At 37.2% G+C, this 17,488-nt stretch overlaps 1 protein-coding gene and 1 pseudogene across 4 annotated transcripts in view; both read left to right on the forward strand.

Moving 5' to 3' along the window:
- MTM1 (myotubularin 1) overlaps nt 1-17,488 on the forward strand; it is a 100,968-nt gene that overhangs the window by 59,387 nt on the left and 24,093 nt on the right. For all 4 annotated transcript variants that reach the window (XM_005881945.2, XM_005881946.2, XM_014529770.1 and 1 more), the window contains 3 exons: nt 8,674-8,757; nt 10,931-11,080; nt 15,254-15,442. In XM_005881945.2, coding sequence (XP_005882007.2) covers nt 8,674-8,757; nt 10,931-11,080; nt 15,254-15,442 — 423 coding nt within the window. The remainder of the gene's footprint in view (nt 1-8,673; nt 8,758-10,930; nt 11,081-15,253; nt 15,443-17,488) is intronic.
- LOC102244196 lies at nt 1,430-2,369 on the forward strand (annotated as a pseudogene).

Here is a 17,488-nt window from a genome sequence, read left to right on the forward strand (position 1 = left end):
GTATGTGTAAATGCAAAGAGGCCAGACACAGGCTGGACCTGCATATAGGTTGGTGTCTGGGGTTGGTGTGCATGTAGGTGTAGCAAAAAGAGATGGTGCTGGAATGGAAGGCTGGGTCAAAACTTGCAGAACGTAAAATGCCACACCAAGAAATTTTGATTTTTATCTGAAGGTGTAGGGATCCATTACCATGTTTTAAGCAGAAAAGTGACATGATTTGATTTCTATTTCAAAAACATTGCATGGGTTGCAGCATGCAGAGTGGATAGAAGGGGGCAGGAGAATATTTTTGAAGATGGTTGTTAGTCACCTAAGTGTGAAGATTCGGACTTGAAATGGGGCAATGGAAAGGGACAGAAGAGAATAGAGTTGAGAAAGATCTAGAAGGTATGATCAGTAGAATTTGTTGATTGAAGTCATTTGAAAGCACTTTGATAACCAGGTTGATGGTGGGGCCAGTGGTTGAGATGCGGAATATGGAAGGAGAGTACCAAAAGAGGAAGAGGTGGCGAGTTCCATTTTGGATATGCTGTCACATATCCATCTAGGAGACAACTAATTATAGATATGGATATGTAGGAGGCAGGTATCTACAAAGATGTGGAGCTCTGGCTTAGGGAGAGCCCCATTTGGCAGGCCTGGATGAGATCATTGGCATTTTCATAAATGTGGCCAGAATTACCTGGAGAGAAAATTAGAGTGAAAAGAGAGAGGTACATTGGGCAAACCCTGAGAAATGTCAGCCTTAAATGATTATGATTGTGATAGGTGGTAAGGAATGCTATTTTTCCAAAATGGTTTGAAATGACATTTCAAATGTACTTTTGTGGCCCTTTCCTGAATAAATGAATATCTATATATATGTATGAAGGTAGTAGTGACCCAGGAATATTAAACCATTTTCCCCAGGGAAAGTGGTAGAAATAGGACGAGGATAATTATTTATGCAAACAAAGTATAAATGGTAATTTATGTGCTAGTTGAGTTTGACCTATGAGACTTATGTTCGTTTTGGGGGTATAATTACTTTTTATGCACTTATATGAATTAACTTATTGAGTCAAGTCATGTGAAATAGGCTGAAATCACTAGCATGAAGATGTTACTTGGAAATATAATCTTTATTAAGTTTTAGTACCTCCTATGATTCTTCCTTAAAATTTTTGGTATTTCCCTTCAACTTTAATGAAAGCTTTTTTTCCTTATATAAAGAGAGTCTTATTTTTCAAGTATAATGTAAAAGATGAAAATGAGGTAATTTTTACCTTGCTACACCCTTACATGGTAGATTGAAGCTTTCTATAAAGACAGATGTCTTCAATTTCAGAAATCAAATTAGAAAAAAATTCTCACTTAAATTCCTGTTCAAAGATTGCAAAATTCAATCAGGAGAGAAGTAGTTAGTGAGTGGTCCCCTGAATTTTTAAGGCCAGATATTCAGAGTTGCTGTTTATTTGCTGCATAAAAAGGGTCTGCTCTGGAGCTCTGTGGCTCGGACTCTGTCAGCATGGCTGTCTTCGCAGGCCCAATCCAGCTGCTCCTGTCCCTGAACCTGCAAGAGGACGCCAAGTTTCACAAGGAGATGGCTCAGGCCCGCCAGAGTGCAACTAAGAAACAGAAGCAAGAAAAAAAAACAACTTATTCCTGGAGTAATTTATGTGGGCCACCTACCTCCAGCACTTTACGAAACCCGGATCCAAGCATATTTCTCCCAGTTTGGCACTGTTAAGAAATTCAGGCTATCCAGAAGTAAAAGGACTAGAAATAGCAGAGGCTATGCCTTCATGGAATTTGAATCTGAAGATGTTGCCAAGATAGTTGCTGAAACAATGAACAACTACCTTTTTGGTGAAAGACTCTTGAAGTGTCACAAGGAACTTTTTAGAGAGTGGCATCTTCTGTTTAAGAATCCGTCTTATCCAGCAGTGAGACGGTATAATCAGAACCGGACACTTCTTGAAAAGCTGCGGATGGAGGAGCGATTTAAAAACGAAAGAAAAATTACTCAGGAAGAGACTAGCTAAGAAGGGAATTATGCTTTTCCTTCATTGATTTTACATAAAAAAGAGAAAAGCAATACTTCAAACACCGACCTTCAGAAATCCACAAATAGACAGGCTTTACCTAAGAAGAAGAAGAAGGCTTCAGCTACCCCTAAAACTCCTGAGGAGACTGTGGATAGCCAGGGCCCCACACCAGTTTGTACTCCAACATTTTTGGATAAACGAAAATCTGAAGTGGCTGAAATGAATGATGAAGATAATGAAATAGTTTTCAAACAGCCCTTATCGGGCATAAAAGAAAAAACACAAGAGACTGAAACACCTACATGGTCAAGGAAAAAAAGATGAAGAAAAAGCAATCAGTGATTCTGAATGTATTATGAATAATACTTCTGGAAAATGTGATTTTATTATGAGGGCTGTGGATCTGAAGAAACACTGTTGGTTCAAGTCAATAATAAGAGGAATTGGTGCATACATCCTTTCTGATTGGTGTTTCTAGTTTCTTGGGCTATATTCCTAGAAGTGGGATCACTGGGTCAAATGGGAGTTCCATTTTTAGTTTTTTGAGGAAACTCCATACTGTTCTCCACAGTGGCTGTACCAGTCTGCATTCCCACCAGCAGTACAATTTACCATAGCTAAGATTTGGGAACAGCCTAAGTGCCCATCAGCAGATGAGTGGATTAAAAAACGATGGTACATCTACATAATAGAATAATACACTGCTATTAAAAATAAAAGAATTCTTACCATTTGCAACAGCATGGATGGAACTGGAGAGCATTATGCTAAGCGAAATAAGCCAGTCAGAGAAAGAAAAACATCACATGATCTCACTCATTTATGGAATATAATGAACAACATAAACTGGTGAACAAAAACAGATCCAGAGACAGAGAAGCATTGATCAGACCGTCAAACCTCAGAGGGAAGGTAGGGGAGGGTGGGGGTAAGGGGGAGAGATCAACCAAAGGACTTATATGCAAGAACCAGGGGGGTGAGGGCATGAGTGGGGGGGGGGGCAATAGGGGGATAAGGACACATATATAATACCTTAATCAATAAAGAAAAGAAAGAGGAATTGGTAACTTTGGCTTGCCTGCCCCAACTGAAACACAGGTGTGCACACCACCCATCAGGAGCCAGGCCCGCTGCCTCTCTGCCCCAGTCTCTTCCAGTTTTCTTCCCAGATTTATACCTCCTCTTTAGTGACTCTGTCTGCATAAAAGGGTCACCATTAATTGCAGATTTAAATACTAAACTGCAGTGTTTGTTAAATAAAGAAAATAAAACCTTGGGGGGAAAAAAGGGTCGGCTCTTCCTAAAAATCATGTCCATCGATGACCATTCCACTGCATGGTGGAAACTCCATTTGAAAGCACTGTTAAATCTACAGGCTTATCAATTTATTGCCCTAAGTACTATGAAAATGATTTTCCTCTGTAACTGTATCCCTTTGGGATGATATTTAATTTCTGTAAATCTGACTGTCAAACATCCAGTTCTGAGACACCACATCACATGTGTTTGGGGGAAGAGGCTGTCTGGGAGGGGGCTTCATGAGCCCTAGGAATCCTAATTTGGTGACAGACAGCCCCTCCCTCCTCAATGAAGGGCACTCATGAATTGCTTATTATTTGTAGATTCTACTCAATAAAACTAAATCAAATCTAGATGTGCTTTAAGCAAGTTGGTACATCTTTATTTAAAATAATGGCTCATTAAGTGAAAGCCAAAATCTGTTGTTATTTCAGCCTTCCCCCCCCCCCCCCCCCCCACAACAGTAAATGTAGCTAAATTAAAATGACAAGTTACATTCTCTTTGTCAGAGCTGTTTTTATCCCTGGGTTGAAATTGGAGATTTATCTCAACTTTGTCCTTTAACATTTTTCAAATGTTACATTGTGCTATTTTTAATACTGGAAAAAATGCACATGATTGTTGTGGGTTGTTTTTTTTTTTTTTTAAGTCTCCATGCATGGTATCTCTTGACTAGAAGGAATCTGAATTGGTTAAATGCCCAAATACTAATATAGAACCAAATAAAGGAAGACCCATTCACTTGAAGCTAGGGGTAAGCACTTGAGACTATACGTTTTCTGATGTCAGTTTCCTGATTTAGATATTGTGCTCTAGTTATGTAAGATGTTCATATTGGGGAGGTTGCATGAAGGGTACCTAGGACTTCCCTATACATTTCTTTTCAAATTCTTGTAAATTTATAATTATTTCAAATAACTATTTTAAAAAACATATTTTTATTGATTTCAGAGAGGAAGGGAGAGGGAAGAGGGGATAGAAACATTACTGATGAGAGAGAATCATTGATTGGCTGCCTCCTGCATGCCCCACACTAGGGATCGAGCCTGTAATACAAGCAATGTGCCCTGACTGGGAATTGAACCATGACCTCCTTGTTTATAGGTTGATGCTCAAACACTGAGCCACGCCAGCTGGGCTCAAATAACTTTTTTTTAAAAAAAAGTAAAGCACCAAAAAAGTAAAGCACCCTCCCCCCATAATACCTTGACCACACAGAACCCTTAGGCTATCCTCCTAAGTGTTCTGATGTATTCCATGTGATCCTTCAGGGTCAGGGCAATCACCCCCTAGAGATTCTGGTTTAGAGGGGATGAGGTGGGGCACAGGCATTGACTGGCACCTTAGGAAACTGCTCCCACCCGTGATCCTGAGGCAGAACCCAGGTGAGGGACCAAGGCCCTAGAACAGTGATGGCGAACCTATGACACGCGTGTCAGAGGTGACACGCAAACTCATTTTTTTGGTTGATTTTTCTTTGTTAAATGGCATTTAAATATATAAAATAAATATCAAAAATATAAATCTTTGTTTTACTATGGTTGCAAATATCAAAAAATTTCTATATGTGACACTGCACCAGAGTTACGTTAGGGTTTTTCAAAATGCTGACACGCCGAGCTCAAAAGGTTCGCCATCACTGCCCTAGAAGAAAGCCACGAGGCCTTCCTGAAGCACCAACTGGAAGCTAACATTCAGCAAAACACTTCTCTGCTCTGAGGTTTCGCTAAAGCTGGGACTGAACCATTTTTGAGTTGTCAATAGGCCATGAAATGAAACTGGTATTGGTTGGGTTCATGGAGTGGACTTCATTACCAGTCTTCTAGAACCGGTTCTATCCATGGGACTTCGATTTCCCAAAGAAAGGCTCCAAACTCACCCAAGGTTAGTTAGGGATAATATCAATCTGCTAATAAAGCACTAAAAGACTCAAAGCCTTACAAATGTATTATCTGTAAGAGGAAGAAAAAGAGACAGTTAAAAACCTTGACATGTAATCCATTCTTTTAGGTTTTAACAGTTTTCAGACAGGAACTTTAATTAGACTTATAACAAGTTACCACTTGTAGGGAATTTTGGGATTTGTTATTCTTGCTTTAATGGCTAGTAGTTTTTATTTCTTTTAAATAATTCACATTTTTGTTACTCTATTTGAGAGCTTGTGTTTTAAAATTCTTGCTTTGTTCTCTTATCTGAATCTTTAAGAGAGAAAAGGTAAAAATTAAAATATCTGGGAAGTAAGTTCTGGTATATTCAACTTTTTTAAATTGTGCTCCTTTTAGATTGCTTCAGTAGAGCCAAGTAATTTATGAACAACTTAGTTTTTAAAGAAAAATACAATGTGAATAAGTGATGCTTTTTAAAAATATGTTTTTCTTGTATTTGTAAGTTAATTTATTTGGATGGTTAGAATATTGGTTTAAGCACTTGGACTTTTCCACCAGAAGCTCCACTTCAATATTAGATGTGTTGCTGTGTATTTCATGACAAGAAATATATGGAATTTTCCTGAAATATTTGAGGTCTAAGTCTGGCTCTTAGCATCAGAATTGGCTTAGGAGCTGTTTCCATCATAGAGTTCTCATAGTCATGTTTCAGGGGTAAAGGATGCCAGTTCCTTGACTCATCCTATATATCTGGATGTCACTCAGAATGGAAAGTGTCATTCTAGAACAATTTCATGAGAAAGGCTACCTGATATGTTGCTAACATGAGGACATTGTAGCATTCTCATATTAATGACAATTTTTAAAAATATCACTTGTATTCAGAGTTCTCTTAAATCAAACATATTAAAGAAAATGTGGAGATAATTTTTGTTTGGAATCTATAGCCTTTATCTTCTGATAGTAACATTACTGGTAAACTTACATTACACTTACCAGTGATTTTGATGTAAGATAAAAGAGCATATTTGAAGAAAAAAGGGAATTGCTTTATTATTAGTGATTGAGAAATAGAAATTTACATTGAAAATCCTGCTGGTTAAATGCCCAAATTTACATTGAAAATGCTGCTGACAAGTCAAAAAGGATTGTATTAATACGCATGATGATTTTTCTAGAGAGAAAGCTTTATCTTACCTTTGAGTTACCAATTTTATTCTTTGTTTTCAAAAGGCCAATGTATTCACTTGAGCTTTATAGGAAGATGCAAATAACTAAAAACAAACAAAAAAAACTAACAAACCCATGTTGAGATCAGGAACTTATTTCAAGAAAGCATATCCTAGGTTTTCTGAAGTGAGTGACAGTACAGCCATATGTCTCCAACATCTACCATCCACAGCATGTCAACAACACAGCAATATTGAGTATTTAGCTGTGCCACGTCCTGATCAGTGTAGTGTCTGGTGCTCAGTTTTCACAAAGTGAATGCTTATATACGTTCTATAGATTCTGTTTTTGATAAAGAAGTTCACTATACATTTTAGTGCTCTTTTCACCAAAAGTCCCTTTTTCTTGTTTTTCATTTGTTTTTCCCACTGGTACTGAATAATTAAGTATTGCTGTGGATTCAGTGTTAAGGTAATGCCTGAAAGAATTGCTTAGCTAGATCAGCGCCATTACTAATGTGTTTCTGACATGCTATCTATCACAGAATACTTAGCACTTAGGCCTAGCACTGCCCAAGTTGAGACCTGCTGAGGGTGCCATGTGCTTTGGAAATTTCAAGAAGACAGTCTGGAGAGCATGTTCTTAACTAGTTTTCATTTCAAACCTTTTGCCACTTAAATACAGAAAATTGTTGCTCCTAAGTGATGCTTTCCCAGAAATTCTCTGTAATGTATGGGAGGGATTGCTTGCATTCAAAGTTGTAGGCTGATAACACAAAATGGGTGGGAAGGAAGATACCTGGAGGAAAAGTGCCCAGACTCGGTTCCCTTAGAGAACATAGTTGTTCAGGGGCTGTATAAGGCTTCACATTTTCATTTGGTCAATAAATATGTATTCTGCCTACTATGGATACAGGATGTGAATACAAGTGTCTACCTTCATGGAACCCATGGTCTAGGGGAGGGAACAGTAGAGGTCCAAAAATAAAGAAATAAACAAGTAAATATAAAATGTCAAATCATCATAAGGGATGGGGGAAACAACAGGGGTGCAGTTGTAGAGGTAGCATGTTTGTTTTCTACAGGGTGTCAGAGAGTCTCATTGATTAAGGTTACATTTGAACAGAGATGTGAAAAAAGTAGGGGGGAACCCATGAAGATAAAGGATTTCAGGCAGCTGGAGCAGCAGGCGCAAAGGCCCAGAGGTTGGTAAATGCCTGGTGCTTTACAGGGGCAACACTGGAGGCCAATGTGGCTAGAGTGGAGTGAGCAAGGGGGAATGCAGAGACATGTCAGGGGATGTGGCCAGGTGGTGGACAGCCACATAGGCCATTGGAAGGACTTCCACTTTAACTCCAAGCAAGACTTAAAGCCATCTCTTACTCTGACTTTAGAAGTAAAGATTAAAGCAAGGGATCAGTTAGGAGGTTATTATAATGATCCATGTGGACAATGGTGGAGGTTGAAACCAGGGTGGTTAACAATGAGTTGATGAGGCTAACAAGGTTTTTGGCTCAATCAACTAGAAGGATGGGGCTGTCATCTGCTGAAATGGGGAGGCTGTGGGAGGAGCAGGATATGTTAACCCAAAGTCTTCCAGAAGCTTTTTAGGCAGTCTGGAGTTGTAGAGTGGGCACCTGGATAGCTAAGTCTGGGAATCAGAGTATTGGCTGGAGAGTGATAGATATTTAGGAATTATTTAGAGTGTGGATGGTATTCAAAGCCATGAAACTCATCAATATGGACTCCTCAAGAGAGAGCATAAGTAGAGAAGAGATGAGCAATCTGAATCCTGGTATTTCACAGACATCAGGGCTTTGATTCTAAATTCACACAGAACAGTTAATTAAGAAGTTTCCTAATGTCCTGCCTTTTAAAAAATAGATAAACATGTCATTGTTCCCTTTTGAGCTGGTTGCACTTTTTAATAATCATTCCTGAATTTCCTTTCACTCTTTTAGTGGCTTTTATCTGATTTATTTCTAATACTATCTAAAATTAATAGGCATTTTTTTGGTCTGAAAATCTGATTTTTGTGGAACATCATTTAAAAATAATAATTAAAAGAGATGCCCATGGCCATAAAAATTGAGGTCTCAAAAGTGATTACTGAAGATAAAAGGTAGTATAAGTTTAGTCTGATTTTTTTCACTGTTTTTATTTGTTGGAAGGTTCAGGTTTGGCTGTGATATTATGGTAGGCAAATCTGGTGAAAAATCAAAGGATGTAGTATCAGTAGATTATTTGTTTCTTCACACTGAAGTTTAAATTCTTTTTGTTTGCCTTTTCTAGCCAATATTTGCATTTGTAAATGAAGAAAAGTTTAACGTGGATGGATGGATGGTTTATAATCCAGTTGAAGAATACAGAAGGCAGGTAAGCCAATAGGTACTGTAGCATGTAGTGAATCTGAATCATGCATGGTGACAATATGTCACCAGGCATGCTCTTTGAGGATCAATAACATCCTTGCCAAATACGTTTTTAATTGCAGTGGTATATTACAGCGTATTCTGTTTATTCCATGGCCATATTGAAGCTGCATTGAAGGCTGGCCGGATAAGTTCTGTTCCCTTCCCTTACATGAAGAATATCAGTTATATATTGTTCATGAAATGAAGCAAATACTTGGAGTCTAAATTAGTCAAACCTCTATAGCTTCCTATTTAGGAGTTGATGTCGCTATATATTTGTATATTTGGGAGCCTAACTATTAATGACAGATTTCAATTATATATATTCTGGTTTATAGATTCAAATTAATCAGAACTGTTTTCCTATAATAATCTCTTTTCCCAGAAAGCTTTGATGAATGTATATTAGAATTTCCCTTTACTGCTTTTTTATGTAAACATAACCTACATGCATATTTATTTGCTGTAATAAAGGCAAGAGGCTTGGAATAATGTTGGCTGTTCAGGGACAAAGGTCTCTTGTGGCATGTTTGTGAAGAAGATCCTGTGCATGTTATGTAACAAGAGCCACAAATTGACCTCTGGTATAACCAAATCTATAGGACAGCTAGGAGTTTTGTGATGGAAGTTTTCATAATTATCATTCTAAAAGCTCTTAAAATAATTGGGAAATTTTGCTGAATTACCTTTGAGAATCAATTCAAGCCCAGTTGTGTGATATGCAAAGGCAGTGAAGGTAAAGTAAAATGCAAAACCCTAGACTTGAGAAGAACCGTCTAGCCACCACCTCCACTACTAAGGACCTGGGTTGATTTCCATTTAGTCTTGATCAGTGGTGTGTGTATTCATAAGATCCAATGCTCAAGAATGGTGGTGTAGGATTTTATCTCTAGAACACATGTATGAGGAAGTATGTGCTATTGCTTCTAGAAATCAGCTTTAGACTATTGTTTTCAAAGTCTGTGTATACCTCTCATTTTAATGACCTTTGTTCTGGGGCAGTTATTCAGGCAGAAGGACCATTCAAACATTTTGCATGGTTTGGAGATCTCTGTAGCATTATGTATTAAAATATTTGTGTCTTATTTTAAGAGTGTTATTGACAATATTAAGACATTTTAAGGTCAAAGCTTCTAGATTGAAACAAAACAGTTCCTGTTTTTAAGATTGCATGCCTACTAGTATATGAACTGTTGAAGGTATTTTGTTCTAGACTGCCATTTCATTCCATCTTTTTTTCTTATAACTTTCTGATGGGACTTATAACTTTCTAATTGGACTCAGCATCAGACTCATCTGTTTGGTCCGTGGTCTATAGGACCAGACTTAAAGAAAAGGTACAATGTCTGTCCCCAAACCAAGCACCCACATAGCTTACTTTTGTGTGTGTATTTGTGTATTTGTGAGTATGGGGAGAGAATATTCCACCACCTCTGGCTCTTGTCCACACTAGATAAAATTTTATGGGTAGATGATAGGGTGGGAAGTGTCTTCCATATCTCCCTGTGCAGACTGTTTAGACTGCAAATTACTCTATTTCTCACACAACCTATATGGCAATCACCAATCTCAAACAACTTGATTGAAAAAACTCTTAGGAGGTGGCGAAATGAGCCTCCCCAAGAGGGGTTTTCATTTACTTCCCCTCTGCAACTTTCTTCATATACTTAGCCTCTTTCTACTTTGGAGCAGACTGAAACATTTACTCTGTTTTGAGTAGGGAGAGGGAGTTGCCTGATCTCTTTTCTATCCTCAATTAGACACAGAGTAAGAGTACATGATATACTTTTTCTAGGTTGGTGGGGGGGATACATGGGTGGGGAATGACCTTGCATTTATCTTTATTGTACTAGTAGTAAAGAATAGTTTGACATGAAATAAAGGAAGATCTCAAATTCAAGAGAATCTTTATTTACCAATGACAGTTTAGAACTATGGAAACCACCAGTGTTTGTCTTGTGTTCTTATGTTGTCTGGATTATTGATTTGGCTCCCTTATTATAAATCAGTAGACCGTCACTACACTGTGGTCAAAGATGCATTTGCAAATTCTGCTAGAATGAAGAAAGGAGACCCAAGGCTAATGCAGAGATGAAGTCATGCAGTACTTACTTGGACTTCCTTTTTTCCTGCAGGGCTTGCCCAATCACCACTGGAGAATAACTTTTATTAATAAGTGCTATGAACTGTGTGACACTTACCCCCCTCTCTTGGTGGTTCCATTTCGTGCCACAGATGAAGATCTCAAGAGAGTTGCAACTTTCAGATCCCGAAATCGAATTCCAGTGAGTATGCAATTAATGTTGTTGTTTTTTCAGAGTGCTTTTTATTCCATAAGAACAATAGTTAAGTAATTCAGAGAAACACTCTAGGATTTCAATCCAACAAGTAATTGTCAAGTGCCTTTTGAGTGCAGAACACCAGGCTAATTGGGAAAATAAGAAAGACAACACCTGCCTTCCAAGAGCTCACAATAAAGGATGGGGAATGAACACAAGTAATTCTTATTCAAATGAGGGTACAAATACTGTTATCATATGTAAACCAAGGGCTAGATGGACGGAAAGATGATAGGACAGGGTCTTTGTGGTTTTCATCTTTGTAGCATAATACCTGATATATGAAAGGTATTGATAAATGTCAGCTGAGTCATGCTGGAAACAAGGTACTATCTTATGTTATAGAGCATGTAAGTATAGGCTTTTATGTATACTCAGCTTTATTAGGATGTGCTTATCCTCATCATATTTGCAAGTTGCCTTAATACCATTTGCAAACTGGAGCCAAGTACAGATTACTCCAAACTGTATACTTATGGTATCATGGGACCTAGTTCCCAAAGTTTCCTTTGCTTCTTAAATATAAATTTTAATTCTTTATTGTTTAAAGTATTACATATAGTATCATATGTCTCCTTTTTTCCTCATTGGCCACTCCCACCCCTCAGCACATGCCCCCACCCCTGCTTCTTAAATATGTATGTACAAGTCTTACTGTCTTCTGTGTACATAAATTTTATTGACTAAAAATTTAGAGAATGTTTTCCCCTCTGTTAATTTTCAGGGCATGTCATAATAAGTACATTGTTTTGTTTTGGTTTAAAAATGAGGGTTGAAGAAATTAAGATTTAATGTCACCTTGCCTTTAAATCCCAAGTCTAGCTATTTTTATCCTTAAAAGGACATTTGTGTGAAATGTTTGTATACTGTCAACATAATTGCAACTTTTAAAATTCACTTGGTTCTCTAATTATGAGTGTCTGTTCATATCTTCATGATATATATTGTACTTGAAAGTATGTTTTTTAGCTCATTTTGTTAGAACACGGTGCTAAGGAAACTAGTTACAAGTTCACTACTCTTGTTCTCTATTTGGACATATTTTTCTGTACCATAGCCACAAACTCCACATTTACCCTGGCAATCTGTCTTGCTAATATGTGCCTTGTCCACAGGAGAACTGGATTAAGGTAGCATGAATCACTTTTATTCACTACTTTATTCAGTTAATGTTTATTGAGCATCTACTGTAACAAAGGTGTGAGTGTGTGTGTGTGTGTGTGTGTGTGTGTGCGCGCGCACGCGCGCGCGCATGTGTCATGGGATTTGGAGTAGGAAAGGAAATGAACTAACTGTGCCCAGTTCCTTATGCTCAGGCTACCATCTTAATCCAGTAGTTTCCACTATTCTATGTGAATGAGAGCCCACTATAGAGCAAATAGAATGCTTAACTTTTTACTTGTTGAACCATTTTATGGGTCCTTCTTACTTTGTGATGGCCACCAATTGGCATTTATTTTTCCTAACAGAACTGAGGCTAAGCTGCCCATTATCCCTATATCTTTATAGATTACCAGGCTTAATAATATCTAATAGTAGGTAATGTACTCTTTCTGATGTACTTTCTAACCCCTGACTCTTGACTGTAACCCAGAAAACATATTTGCTTTCAATGAGAAGTCATTAATACTTGATATTTAGTTTTTAAGCCCATATAAAAATACAAAAAGAATAGATGAGAAAGCAGTTTTGTTGTTTTAAGTGAAATTAGAAAAAAACTTATAAAATATCACTGATTAATAAAATAATCCACGTGTTAATGTTCCCATTAATGGATACTTACTCCTTTGTCCTCAAACATGTTTATCTTAATGTTATGAAAGTCTTTAACATAAGTAATACATATTTTATTTTAGACATTTTAGAAAATACTGATAAGCAAAAAGGAGTCTTACGACTTATAAGAATCACAGTTAACATTTTGGTACATGTCCTTCCAGCCTTCCTTCTATGTATGCATATTTTTATTAGAAAAAAAATAAAATAATTCTGTAATCTTTGTCTTAATCTCTTTTTTTTTCTACCTAGCATTATCCTGGAAATAAGTTTCCACACTGATAAATATCTACTCATAAGCTAGTATGTAGATATAACACAATGCATTTAATCGGTTTTCTATTATGGGTCACCAAGGTTCTTAATTATTAATCTTTTGCTATTATAAACAGTGCCATGATAAACATCTTTTGGTGGCTAAATCTTTGAGTATATCCTTAATTATTTATGGCTATTAGATAGTTTAAGAAGAATAATCCAATATGGTACCATATACTTTAAAAGTACTCATAGTAGTTGATATTGTGAAATTAGCATTATTGGTACCAGGATATAGCAAGCATCCTTTTAAAAGTTAGTTGAGATTCCAAAAGAAAAAGAAAGTTAGAGGTGCAACAATTCATCAGAGTAGCATTTCTTAACATAGCATGGTGATTCTAGTCTTAAATCTCCCAAGCAGGGAGAAGGGTGAAAGAGAGGAGAGCATTGGTGGTACAGAACAGTTTCTTGCATTTGACCTCATTTAAATTTAAAACTTGAAGAGGGTCATTTTCAAATAATAAATCTCTTGTGTCTGTAGTGATTTGCTGTTTCAAAGTGATCTCAAGTCAAATCAACACATTACACAATATTATATGTCAATTATATTTCTATTAACCTGAAAAATCAATTCAATTATAAATAAATACATAAAAGTGATCTCATGTCTTTTATCTCTCTTGAAGAAAAGACTATAGGAAGTAGGTGGAGTAGGTCTCCTCTCTACATTGTAGATTTCAAAATGGAGGTTGAGTAAAGGCCAGTGCTTTTTCCCAGGGCTTCACAGTTCTGAGCCTTTGGACTCTAAGGGGCCACAGTGATGTTTTTAACTGGTCTCTGGCATGGCACAAAATCAATGAATGAGTATGCATGTTATCATATAATCATTCTCACCAGCCCATTGTCATTATTATGCACATCAGTTTTTATGAATATCAATGCTTGTCATTTGCTTTCCTGGAGTGGGTGACTTCAAAAGATAACAGTGTATTTGGCCTTGTATTAAGTGAGCTCAAATTGTTGTTTCTTTAGCTCTTGTGTCTGCTTTTCATAGTTTTCCATATCTGACTTTACTGGCTGCTGGCCTGCCTCTAGATGCTAACTCAAGCCAGCCAGCCCCCTGAACTGCACTGAGTACTTTACCTGCAGTCATTCTTTCTTCGTCCTCCCAGCAGCACCATGGGATAAGATTACTCCCCATTTGATGAATGAGGAAAGGGAAGCAGCAGAGGCTATGAGCTCAGTATGCAGGTTAGAGCCACCCCCAGCGCCCATGCTGTTACCCAACACTCTGACCTCCTGGCTCCCTTTGTGTTTTTTTAAACAGCTTTGTTGAGGCGTACACCAAACAATTTATCCATTTAAAGTGGACAGTTTTATAGCTTTTGGTGTATTACATTATTAGCTACCTTTTGCAGTTACTTTTGGTTCTATGCTATGACCTGGGAAACCAGGTATCAAATGTGCTAGGTGTGTGTATAAAATTAGAGAAGACTGAGTGTGAGTGAAGGCTGGAAGAGCTCTCCTAAGAGCTGGGTATCCATGCGTCATTGTAGAGACTCCGGAAGCTCTTTTGGCTGTCCTGACACCTTTTTTGCTTCCCTTGGGTTATCTCCACCCCTCATATTATTCTAGAATTGAGACTGTTGGGAAAATGGCCTGCAGATGTGAGTTGTTATTATGGAAACATGTTATATCAGAGGTGATTTCCTTTACCTCTCACTTTTTGCTAAAGTTGTTTCTTTGTGATGATAAATCCAGTGCAAGCTACAGAACTGAAATAATATCAGAAGTTTTCTACTTCCTTTATGTGATTTAACATTTTTTAGTCAAGCATGTAACTTCTATTAGCTGTGGTGCTAATTAAGAAAGGACTCGTAAGGTAATTGGTTATTCTAATTGTCTCTTGATAGAGACATTGTTAAATGTGTGTTTCTGGGCACACGCAGTGAAATCATAGGTGAATAAATATTCCATTTCATCAAAAGCAGATTCACTTAATCATGATTGTTAGTGCTTTATTTTTATAGTTTTAATTGTTTTGAGATTTGTTTTAATAGCTCAAAATTTCTGTACTAACTATAGGTGCTGTCATGGATTCATCCAGAAAACAAGACAGTCATTGTGCGTTGCAGTCAGCCTCTCGTCGGTATGAGTGGTAAACGAAATAAAGATGATGAAAAATATCTTGACGTCATCAGGGAGACTAACAGACAAATTTCTAAACTCACGATTTATGATGCAAGACCCAGTGTCAATGCAGTGGCCAATAAGGTGAGTATATTTAATGACATGATAGAAACATCTTATATACAGTGTATGGTGTTTCACATGAATGTTTTTGCCATATCACGACAACATGTGGGATTAAATTAATAGTTAAACTTAGTTTAAATAAGAAAACTAGTTCACTGAGCTAGAAAGTTTTAATCACAAAATGTATCTTAAAAGTTGAATATATTACAATCAAATGAAAACATTCTTTAGGTATATTAGGCAAATCTGGAACTGTAATGAACTTGGGTTTTGATCAGAATCTTAGGCAAAAGAATCTCTTTGGAGCTGTTTAGGCTGTTGATGGTTATTCCCAATGTCTATGCTGCTGAGGCATCTGTGAGGAGTTGTAGGAAGCTGTAATTGTAAAATCCTAAATTTGTAGCTTTATCAAAACAGTCTCTTCATTATATTCATCAGTGTGTATTCTCATTTATGTAAAATAATTCAAGAAATGAGTAGATATATGTATGTGAAGTTTATAAACTCACACACACAATGTTATTATTTTCAAAGAAATCTGTCTCAATTGTCTTCATAGCATTCTTAAGCAGAAAATTCCGAGTGCCCCTGAAGTTGACTGGGATTGTCACTGTGAACATCAGTGACTACATAGTGTTGCCTTCCGGAGCTCTCAGGAGGCTGCTGCAAGGTGTAAGGCTGTTTGCCCTGACACTAAATGGCCCCAGATTATGCTATGCTTTTTACATTTGATTTTTTTTTCCTTTCTGTTTTGTTGTTTTTCTTCTCCCATTACTGCTAGCCATCACAAGTGCTCACAGTGGGCCTGCCCTGCATTGCTCATCCCCATTCCATCTTTGAGATTTCTTGTTTCTCATCAGCTGTAGGCTTCAATTTCATCATCTTGAATAATTTGCTTATCCTAAGGTCATCTATCTGACATCTTCAATTATTCAGAGCACAAAACAAGAACCTGAAAGCAAAACAAGTCCCTGAGCAGCTCAGACAGTTGCAGCAGCTTCCTTAGTGGGCCTTTGGCATCTGTCTGCACACGCATCTGTGAGAAGGCATGTGTATGGGGCTCCACTTACATGGTTGTGCATCTTATACACTGACTCCCGGGGGGCCTCTCTGCCCCTTGCATGCTCTTGAACCAGCTGTTCATTACTACAGGTGGTATTTGTTTGGGGAATTAATATAATCTTGAAATTATATGTAAACTAATCAGGAAGTGTAATCACTAAGTAAATTAGGAATTATAAAAGTAAAATATTTCAGAAATAAAGTCTAAATACAAATGTCTTCTTGTATTATCCTTAACTTTATATATTTCTTTTCCTGGAATTCAGACTTGAATAAATGTAGAAAATGCAATATATACATTTAGCCTGAAACAGATATAGCATTAAAATGAGGTATTTAGAAATAATATTTTAAAATATTAAAATGTATAAAATGCATACATCATATAAAGCTCATTGTTATAGCAGTAGAATTATTGAATGCCTTTTTAACACTCGGGAAATATGCCTGTGCTTCTAGTCCCCTTAGGAATGAAGGGAAGGAAAATCTTAAGGAAAAATACCTAGGCTTTAAAGATCTCTGCATCATTCTTTAAAAAACACACTCAGGTCCCCCTCCTCTCTTGGCTGTGTCTCTCGCCTAGTCATCTATATCCATAGCAACAGGCCCTTGGACCTGTATGTCGGCATACTAGGCAGTCTGGGTTGTTGTTTTTTTGTGTTGAAAAAAAGAACACTGAAAAGAATATTTCAAAACTAACCAGAGATGGAGAATTTGCACTTTTAAGAACTTAATCTGTGCCTGACTAATTGATTTTACCCTTCTGACTTCTCTTCTATTTGGACCTAATCATTCCTCTCTTGTGGATATTTAGATATTCACAACCCCAGATGTAACAAGCAACATCACACCATTTTAAATTAAACAAGCAAACAAACAAAACCCAGGGGTGAATAAGATCAAGCGTCAAGCTGCTTTAATTTTTCGGCAACACACTGTGAATTATAGTGGAACTGTATTAATGTCTGTTTTTGCCAGAAAATTTGGCAATAAGTAATAAGT

This window comes from Myotis brandtii, unplaced genomic scaffold (assembly GCF_000412655.1).
Source record: "Myotis brandtii unplaced genomic scaffold, ASM41265v1 scaffold695, whole genome shotgun sequence".
NCBI classification, from domain to species: Eukaryota; Metazoa; Chordata; class Mammalia; order Chiroptera; family Vespertilionidae; genus Myotis; species Myotis brandtii.